Genomic DNA, 10,839 nt, shown 5'->3' with positions numbered 1-10,839 from the left:
ACTCATTAAGCCTTGCTGACAGCTTGTTTGCAGCCAGAATGCCAAGCGGCAGTGATTGCTTGGGCGCCTTGTTTTATGGGCCAAGGTTTGGACATCCTGATTGCCGCATGTACAGAGGGCCTTGCCAACACCAAAACAGTCAACAATTATGAGATTGGGTTAAAAATCATGAGACACTTTTTTTTTTTAAAGATAAGGCTCTGTTTATTTGCCTTCTGGTTTTGAGACTGTAGGGTAAGTCAGATCATGATTTCAGATCATTATTTCACTAGGAGGGTGGTGAAGCACTGAAATGGGTTACCTAGGGAGGTAGTGGAAGGTGGAATCTCCATAGAATCATAGAATATCAGGGTTGGAAGGGACCTCAGGAGGTCATCTAGTCCAACCCCCTGCTCAAAGCAGGACCAATCCCCAACTAAATCATCCCAGCCAGGGCTTCATCAAGCCTGACCTTAAAAACCTCTAAGGAAGGAGATTCCACCACCTCCCTAGGTAACCCATTCCAGTGCTTCACCACCCTCCGAGTGAAAAAGTTTTCCCTAATATCCAACCTAAACCTCCCCCACTGCAACTTGAGACCATTACTCCTTGTTCTGTCATCTGCTACCACTGAGAACAGTCTAGATCCATCCTCTTTGGAACCTCCCTTCAGGTAGTTGAAAGCAGCTATCAAATCCCCCCTCATTCTTCTCTTCTGCAGACTAAATAATCCCAGTTCCCTCAGCCTCTCCTCATAAACCATGTGCTCCAGCCCCCTAATCATTTTTTTTGCCCATCCTTCTTGTAGTATGGGGCCCCAAACTGGACACAGTACTCCAGATGAGGCTTCACCAATGCCGAATAGAGGGGAATGATCACGTACCTTGATCTACTGGCAATGTTCCTACTTATACAGCCCAAAATGCCATTAGCCGTCTTGGCAACAAGGGCACACTGTTGACTCATATCCAGCTTCTAGTCCACTGTAACTCCTAAGTCCTTTTCTGCAGAACTGCTGCCTAGCCACTCGGTCCCTAGTTTGTAGCAGTGCATGGGATTCTTCTGTCCTAAGTGCAGGACTCTGCACTTATCCTTGTTGAACCTCATCAGATTTCTTTTGGCCCAATCCTCTAATTTGTTAGGTCTCTCTGTATGCTATCTCTACCCTCCAGCGTATCTACCTCTCCTCCCAGTTTAGTGTCATCTGCAAACTTGCTGACAGTGCAATCCACACCATCTCCCAGACATTAATGAAGATATTGAACAAAACCGGTCCCAGGATTGACCCTTTGGGCACTCCGCTTGATACTGGTGGCCAACTAGACATGGAGCCATTGATCACTACCTGTTGAGCCCGATGATCTAGCCAGCTTTCTATCCACCTTATAGTCCATTCATCCAGCCCATACTTCTTTAACTTGCTGGCAAGAATACTGTGGGAGACCGTATCAAAAGCTTTGCTAAAGTCAAGGAATAACACGTCCACTGCTTTCCCCTCATCCACAGAGCAAGTTTACTCATCATAGAAGGCAATCAGGTTGGTCAGGCATGACTTGCCCTTGGTGAATCCATGCTGACTGTTCCTGATCACTTTCCTCTCCTCAAAGTGCTTCAAAATTGATTCCTTAGAGGTTTTTAAGGCCCAGCTTGACAAAGCCCTGGCTGGGATGATTTAGTTGGGGTTGGTCCTGTTTTGAGCAGGGGGTTGGAGTAGATGACCTCCTGAGGTCTCTTCCAACCCTAATCTTCTATGATTCAAGCTGTTTTAGAAACTGCTTTTAAAAAAATGAAAGATGAAATTTTTACACCACCACATGATTGCAGGAGCCTAGGCTTCAACAAAACACCAAGTATCATTAGAGCTGGCATTGCTGCAGAGTCCAGCCATCCTGCCACACACTCTAGGAAGTATGTCCTTCCCTTGATATACTTGTTGAATTCCCATAGCTTTATTGGGAGTTAAATATTTGTACTGAGGGTGAAATTTACCCCAGTGCCTAAGACCTGGGCAAGTTCTGGGCACCACCAAGATACATAAGCCTTGCCTTTCCCTTCTGCACCCAGGAGACTTCCTCCCTGAAAGCATAAACCACCCACACCCCCCACCCCTTTTAACAAATCACCCAAATATGTCATTCAAGTTCTTACAAAAGTAAGCACTTCTAGAGCCAACAGACTGCCAAAGAGACTGGCCGGATTCTAATTTCTCTCATGCAACAATCCACAACATTACCAGGCAGGTTCTGAATAAGGAGGGTGAAATCCTGTCATCATCCTCCCACCACTTCCTAAAAATAACCAAATCCTTGTTAGGTTTTGACTTGTGCAATGGGCAAACAGGATATGCACAAAGAATCAATATGGAATGGGGTTATCCCAGACCATTCCAGGCACATACACACACAGGTGCTCAACCCCCTCCACCCCTGGCCCTGCCCCCACCCCACCCCTTCTCCCAAGCCCCCACCGCTGCCCCACCTCTTCCTGTCAAGTTCTGCCCCCTCTCCCGAGCGCCCCCTGTCCCTGCTCCTCCCCCCCCCCAGTGCCACCTGCACACTACGGAACAGCTGATCGTGGTGGGCGGGAGGCACTGGGAGCAAGAGGGGAGGAGTTGATTGGTGGAGCTGCTAGCAGACAGGAGGTGCTGGGCAGGAGGGGACACCCACAGAATCAGCGCTTACACGCACGAGTACACACACACACACACACACACTCAAGTGTGCGCTATGTAACCAAGTTTTCTTCATGAACTAGGGATAAGTATAAAGGTCCCAATCCTGCAATGAACGCCGGGGAGGTAGACTCCATTGGGCCATCAGTTTACCTGTGCATAGCTCAGTGCAAGATTGGGGCCAGAGGTATTATGGTTCATAAAGCAAAATATCTCAGTCAGGAACATTTTCTAGCATGCTCTTCCATGTGGTCTGGTGTAAACGGTTACCTGCCAGCATTCAGTGTTTTTGAGTGAGGAAAAAAAACAACAACCAATATACCCACATTGTTTGAGTGTTCAGGATAGGGAATTCATTTTTATTTCTTAAACAAACTGATGGTGGTTACAGTCTGTTTTCGTAACAGTTGCAAGCAGTTTCATTATACAGTTATGTCTAAGATACAGAAACAACTGAACCTAACTGAAGACAAAAGAAAACAAGCTGCAAATATGCTTAACAGAATCAACAGCTAAATGAGATCAGTAAATGTACTCATCATCACATCCCTTAATTTGATATTTGTGCACAGACATATCTTAAAATTCCAAACAAGCAGCTTACACCAATTAACTTGTTTAAAACAGATAATTTGTTTCGGTAATTTATATGGGTAAATAAAATTCATTTTCTACATGAAATTCCCTTAGTGCTTTATTTTTGGCATGCACGTTTCATTCCTCATGTGTGTATTCCATTTTAACAGAGTCTGTGTTTATTTTTTTAAGGACAAAGTAGATAAACTCAGTACAAAGCTATGTGACATAGGCAACACCTGTTTCTGCTACACCTCCCTTCCTTACCCCTCTCTCTTTCTCCCCCACCTACCCCTCTCTCTAGGTGACTATGGTGAGCAACTAGCTCTCTGAGAGACTTGAACAGGACATACATATTGGTAGATGTGGGTGAATGCTTTAATGTTTATTAATCTAAAAATGAGAAAAAATTACAAAAATATAAGGAGTAGAAAACCTTAGACAAGTTAAAATACATAAATCATTAAGCAAAGTTTGTTTTGATCAGGCAAAGTTTAATATATCAAATGTCACTCCAAAATAACAGGGATATAAACTAAACAAAATACATTATACTAACTATGTATTCAAAAGTGACAGTAAACCTTCTTTACCTAAGGACACTGTGCCATAGTTAGTAATCTGATTCGGTGCATTACAGCATCCACACAGAATAATTCCATTTAAGTATTGTTGATATTATAAAAATAACTATTTAAAATTATTATACGTAAACTAAAACAGATCTTCAGGTGTAGGTTTGATAATTATGATTTTGTTTTAATTAAATTCTTCAATATTCCCACTGATTTCACAAACCTGTGAAAATAAACACAAAACAAGAAAGTAGTGCTGAAACCATTATATACAAAAACAGAATGAGAAATCTCGATCCTTTACTGTGTTTGCTATATTGTGCAGGATTTCCCATATTTCCACATAGAATACTGTGACCTAAAATGAAGTGATGTACCACTCCATGGAGACCAAATAATGTATCTGATGAATTCAGCGTCTAATCACTAAAATATCCATCAGCAGATGACAATTTCCATGATTTTATTCATTATTTAAAAGCATTTAACAAGGTTTTAAAGTTATTGATGTATTGTGAGAAGCACGCAGTGTAGAAAGCTTGAGATGAGTTGGTTAATTGCAATTAATCAGATAAATCATACGACAATATTTCTGTTCCTGACTGAATAAGCAACCACCATGCAGCTCCAGGGTGAATACTTACCAGTGCAAATTTAAAATTCAGTTTCCACAAATAATTACATGTCCATGCAACTTTGATATTTGTTTTCTGCAAACATTGCTGGTAACAAAAGAATAACAGAGATGCTCACAGAAAGCAAAGATAGGAGTGTTCCTGCAAGTGGATCTGCTTGTGAAGATCCAGTGGCAGGCTCCATCCCATAAAAGGGACATGAAGACATCCAAACCAAATTCACGTGCAGACTTGAGGGAATATCCCTGAAGGTTTTTTTTTTTTACCAGCCTTCTCCCAACTCTACTAAGCACAACAAGAACTAGCAAAGTACACTGATTTCATATTTAGCCAATTATTTTGAGCACGCACAAATATACTACTCATCTGTTGGACCCAAGGAAGTGCCACACGAACAAACGACTTTAGTTGGAGGTAACCAACCTGATCTACTTGTAACAAGATGTTTATGTTTCTCTTTCCCAAGGAGTAGGTCTGGATTTTACACATGACTCTATCCTGCTTTGTACATGAGTATTCAACAGAATGCATCATAACAGAAATAACACCCATGAAATACTAGCTAAGTCCTTACTGCACATTAACCTTATACTTATTTCATTAATTTCTTTCATCTTTAAGTTGAACTCAGCGGTTCTCATACTTCATTGCACCGTGACTCCCTTCTGACAACAAAAATTACTACAGGACCCGTCTCCCTGCATCTGCCATGTGGACTGAAGCCAAAGCCCAAGCCCTGCTGTTCCAGGGCTGGTGTTAAATTTGCTGAGGACTGGGGCTAAAGCCACAACCCAACCCTGCTTCACAGGGTCTGAAGCCGAAGTCTGAGACCCGCCGCCCGGGCTGAAGCCCTCGAGCTTTGGCTTCAGCCCCCGGAGGCGGGGCTCAAGCTTTGGCTTCAGCCCGGGGCCCCAGCGAGTCTAACACTGGCCCTGCCAACCCCATTAAAAGAACTTTGGGGTCGCGACCCACAGTTTGAGAACTGCTGGAAACTGTTTTTCTTAGAAGCACCCATCAGACTCAACTTTAATAAAATGTAGCCAGATTCCATGACACTTCTAAAATCTTTGCTAGGTTTGTTTCCAGAAATACCTAGTATATTGCTGGCACTGATTATTATTATGATTACCAAGATACTTTGACCCTGTCTTGACAAACATAAAACGTGAGGTTTTCAATCATGCTAACGCAATCAAAATTGCTTAACTTGATTAAAAAGCCCTTTTAATACCCACTAAGATGCAAGCTAATGTGGTTGAAATTCATAGATTCATAGATTCATAGATTATAGGACTGGAAGGGACCTCGAGAGGTCATCGAGTCCAGTCCCCTGCCCGCATGGCAGGACCAAATACTGTCTAGACCATCCCTGATAGACATTTATCTAACCTACTCTTAAATATCTCCAGAGACGGAGATTCCACAACCTCCCTAGGCAATTTGTTCCAGTGTTTAACCACCCTGACAGTTAGGAACTTTTTCCTAATGTCCAACCTAGACCTCCCTTGCTGCAGTTTAAACCCATTGTTTCTGGTTCTATCCTTAGAGGCTAAGGTGAACAAGTTCTCTCCCTCCTCCTTATGACACCCTTTTAGATACCTGAAAACTGCTATCATGTCCCCTCTCAGTCTTCTCTTTTCCAAACTAAACAAACCCAGTTTTTTCAGCCTTCCTTCATAGGTCATGTTCTCAAGACCTTTAATCATTCTTGTTGCTCTTCTTTGGACCCTTTCCAATTTCTCGACATCTTTTTTAAAATGCGGCGCCCAGAACTGGACACAATACTCCAGCTGAGGCCTAACCAGAGCAGAGTAGAGCGGAAGAATGACTTCTCGTGTCTTGCTCACAACACACCTGTTAATGCATCCCAGAATCATGTTTGCTTTTTTTGCAACAGCATCACACTGTTGACTCATATTTAGCTTGTGGTCCACTATAACCCCTAGATCCCTTTCTGCCGTACTCCTTCCTAGACAGTCTTTTCCCATTCTGTATGTGTGAAATTGATTTTTCCTTCCTAAGTGGAGCACTTTGCATTTGTCTTTGTTAAACTTCATCCTGTTTACCTCAGCCCATTTCTCCAATTTGTCCAGATCATTTTGAATTATGACCCTGTCCTCCAAAGTAGTTGCAATCCCTCCCAGTTTGGTATCATCCGCAAACTTAATAAGCGTACTTTCTATGCCAAATGTATATTAGCTGTGTTGTAGCCTAGGCTCCCCACAAACAACTGTGCTAACACCTTTTTTGCCTGCCAAGACAAGACTTTTGTGTTTGAACTGAAATGTTTTCATGCCTTGCAATGGCAGGGTGAAGGATGAGGGAAATGATGTAGTGACCAAAAGCCCCAGTGAGTTTTTTCCAGTCACTTATTTCCATGATTTTACTCCATCATATCTATCTACCTACCTACATACCTGATATACCAGGCCCAGCTCTGGACACTCTATCTCAAAGAAGATAGGAGACTTATAGAAGGGGTCCAGAGACAGATGATGAAAGTTTTTAGAGGTATGGAAACACTTCTACATGAGGAGATATTGAAAAGATTGGGATTGTACAGTTTTTGGAGATTACAATGAAGATGTCATGATAGATATATGCAAAATAATGAATGGCATAAAGAACGTAAGTGGGGGACTCCTATATACTCTCATAATACAAGAATAAGACAACATTCAATTTTTTTTGTAACACAATGCATAATTAACCTCTGAAACTTGCCACAAAATATTACTGAGGTCAAGTCTTAAGTAGGATTTGAAACATGATTACACATTTATATGAATGAATTTATATGAATGTTACTGGACAATAAGATATAAGGGATACAATACTTCATGCTTCAGGGCATAAACCTACCTACCTACCATTAGTAGACAAGGGTTATGGAATAACCTGTTCAAAAGGCAAATTTCTTCTTAATTGTCCATTATGTGTATTCTTACACCTTCCTCTGAAGCATCAGGCACTAGCCACTCTCAGAGATGGGATACTGTACAAGATGATTCAGCATGGCTATTCCTATAATACTATGCTTGAAAAACTGTCAAACACCCAACAGAGAGTGATATTTTCCTTAGATGCCATCAGGTCACTCAGGCAGGAAATAGCTTTGGAAAGGTACTTGACTAAAGCTACTGAAAGAGTCTGATTTTCTAATATAAGGGAGGGTGACAATAATTTAATGCTTGTACAGATAGCACCTAGTGGGCCTAATTCTCCATTGACTAGTGGCAGGACACCAGAATAAAAATTATGAGTAACTGAAGTTGGTGAAGTAGCATAAGATCAGAATCAGGAGCTCTATTTGGAATGCAATATGCAAAACATTAACTAACTAATTCTCACAATTTTACTGTGAGGTTGGCAGATGATATTACTCCCATTCCACAGACTGGGAAAATGAGACACAGAGAAGTTAGGTGGTATTTAGACACCACAGTGACAGGCACATTAGTATTGCATATTGAGAGATTAGGAGCTTGTGTACATGTCTCTGCACTATGAATTGCAGCACACACTCAAGTGTTGCACCGTAACTGCCCCATGTAGATCCTCCTAGCCTAAACGAAAGGTACCTAGTTTGCATTAACATAGTCCTATTTAAAAGGGAACTATGTTAACATGAACTAGATACTTTTTAATTTGTGCTAAAGAGTAGTTACAGCACATTTTAATGCAAACTGCAATTCACCCTCCTGCTAAATAGACTGTGGATAGTGTAGACAAGCTGAAAGTGATTTACTCATGGGCCATATAGAGAGCCAATTTCATAGATCAGGGATTACAACTCAACAGTGCTAGCTCATGAATTTTCCCACTAAAGGGGTTCCTCAGCCACAATTATTTCTTTTATATATATGATATATAAACATAACCCCTCCCAGCTCTTCTTTCTCCCTAAACGTAAGCCTTTCCCACTTTGTGCTGCAGGGAGTTACTGCAGCTTTGAGTTGGAATAACTGCCAGTCTTGTAAAATGTATTACACAGATGTTGGAGGGATTTAAAGTTTTAAGAGTGTAGCACAGTCGTCTCCAAACTTTTTTGATCGCGCACCCCTATCAGTAAAAATTTTTTGAGCACGCACCCCCTGCCGCGCCAGCCCTACCATTTTTGCTGAAGCAAAAAAAAAAAAAAAAGCTGCTTGGACTCCCGCCCCAAAAAAGCTCCTCCTGACGCGCACCCCCCAGGATCCTCTTGTGCACCCCACTTTGGAGACCACTAGTGTAGCATACTAAGGGCCGCAGAAAGAAATCAACTCTTTTTTCATGAACTCTTCACCTCTTGGTCACTTCTGTATATTGGGATCACAAAGTATTTTAATTTTTTCCTGGTTTCTGTGGCAATCTGACCCTTCTGCTGAAACAATCAGCCAGCTGTGAAACCAAGATATTGTCCAGACCTTATGCAGTGCAGAAGGGTATGCATACATGGTTTGATGCTCCCCTGCCATCCACCTTATGGAGCCATTTATACCGGTGCAAAGTGGGTGTAGGATGTTACCATTCTGACTTGCTAGCATTTCATATCTACTTTGCACTCACTCTGTACAGGTGCCAATGTGCAGGGCAAAAGAGAATGAGGTTCATGGTCTCTTGAACTGAGCCCTTGGAGATCATAACTGAAGGAAAGTTAAGAATATGTGACAAAAACTATAATAGGTTACAGAATATCATCTCTGCCTGTTGTGACAGTGCTCTGCTACTATAGTGATGGTTGTCATATAAGAACCAAGAAAGCTAGACAGATAGGGCTCAAACTTAACTCTGCACTGATCCCTTTGCACTGCTCCTGTAGTGCAAAGAAGCTAGAAAGCTGCCAGATCTCCCCAGCTGGGAATACTCTCTGCAACCTCCAGCCCTCACGTAAAGGATTTATTGAAGAGACAAGGTGGGTGAGGTAATATCATTTTTTGGACCAACTTCTATTGGAGAGAGAGACAAGCTTGTCTCTCTCACCAACAGAAATTGGTCCAATAAAAGATAATACCTCACCCTTGTGCCTCTGATATCCTGAGACTAACATGGCTACAACAACACTGCATATAGGCTTTACTGAAGGCATTCCTGGGGTTGAAATATGGCCAGTGCATCGCTGTAATCTTCACAGGTGCCACAGGGCCACAGCCATCTGGGCATTAGCTAGAATAGCCAAGTTTGCTAAGGCCTCAATTCAGCAAAGCACTTAATGAGTTTAAAGTAGGTACTTAAAATTAAGTGTTAAGTACATCTCTACTCAAAAAATCCTTTCACCATGTGACTAACCTTAAGTGTGTGCTTTGGTGAATCAAGGCCTATGCATGGCATCCACTTGATTTAGTCAAAATTTGAAGGAACGTTGGTTGTGTTTTTGTGGAAAGTTTAGTCTTTTAGTCACATTGGCTACCTTTTTTAACTGACCAATTGTGACTAACCCTAAATAAGTCAGTAAAAACATTACTTTATTCTGTTAAATTCTTTAGTTAAAAAAATTATACCTACTTTAATTTCCTCAAAAGCTTTGCTTTTAGATGAATTAGCATTTTAGATAAATCATTTAACAATAATCATGTTGTTGAAACAACTTACATTTAAGTAACTCAAACCAGATAGTTCTTCAGATACAACCCAGAGTTGTTTTATTAATATATAGCTATTGGGACATTTTTATTATAACGTATATAGCTCACTTTATTTTATATTTGTGCTTTTCTTCTGATACAAACCTTTTTAGTATGACAAACTGCATTTTTCAAACAACCAAAATAAATAATAATTCATTGTTATCTTTTAAACTTAGCTGTATATATATTTTCTTCTGGTTTATAAATGAAGTAAAATTTTGTAGACTACAGGAAATGATGACTGGCCAGCGAATCTTTCCTAAAAGCCTAGAATCCCATTTGCAATGTTTATTTGAACATAAAGGGAAACCTTTTAAGTCTAATCTAGAAGTCAAACATTTATATCTATGTTACGGTATTTCTTGGCAGTTAATATAATGGATATTCATATAGTTTCAATGAGGATGAATTCATTTTGCACTTTGAAATCTACAAAATTATAAAACTGTGACAGGAACCTGGAGTAATGAGGGATCTTTTTATGTGTAGGATTTTATGGATAGCCTCACTATCATCTTTTTAACTGCTAAATTTCATTTATTGCTTTCCCAGCTTCATTTTATATAATGTCTAAAAATGTTTGTATTCATTTATTCAGGGGCATATTTGGTGCCCCCAAAAAAGAACTTTTAATATCCCATTTCATATTTCAAAGATTATGAAAGTTTTCTGGCACGGATAACAATAGGATGAGCTCTGCAACCACAGAACCACCAGCCCCAGTCCTGCAAGCACATAAGCACATGCTTTAGTGTTTGCAGTACAATAGTTTGTCAGGAAAAAATTATGCTGCTTCA

General features: G+C 40.8%; 1 protein-coding gene across 4 annotated transcripts in view; it reads right to left on the bottom strand.

Annotated features, from left to right (window-relative positions):
- Nucleotides 1–2,998: 2,998 nt before the first annotated feature.
- Nucleotides 2,999–10,839, bottom strand: part of C2H8orf34 (chromosome 2 C8orf34 homolog) — a 234,015-nt gene continuing 226,174 nt past the window's right edge. For all 4 annotated transcript variants that reach the window (XM_034763055.1, XM_034763056.1, XM_034763058.1 and 1 more), the window contains one exon: nt 2,999–4,024. Coding sequence is in view for 2 of the 4 variants with exons in the window: in XM_034763058.1 (XP_034618949.1) it covers nt 4,017–4,024 (8 nt within the window). In the remaining 2 variants the exon portion in view is untranslated. The remainder of the gene's footprint in view (nt 4,025–10,839) is intronic.

This window comes from Trachemys scripta, chromosome 2, assembly GCF_013100865.1.
Source record: "Trachemys scripta elegans isolate TJP31775 chromosome 2, CAS_Tse_1.0, whole genome shotgun sequence".
Classification (NCBI taxonomy): Eukaryota; Metazoa; Chordata; order Testudines; family Emydidae; genus Trachemys; species Trachemys scripta.
The sequence above is the reverse complement of the archived record's forward strand: the minus strand, read 5'-3'. Positions and strand labels throughout refer to the sequence as shown.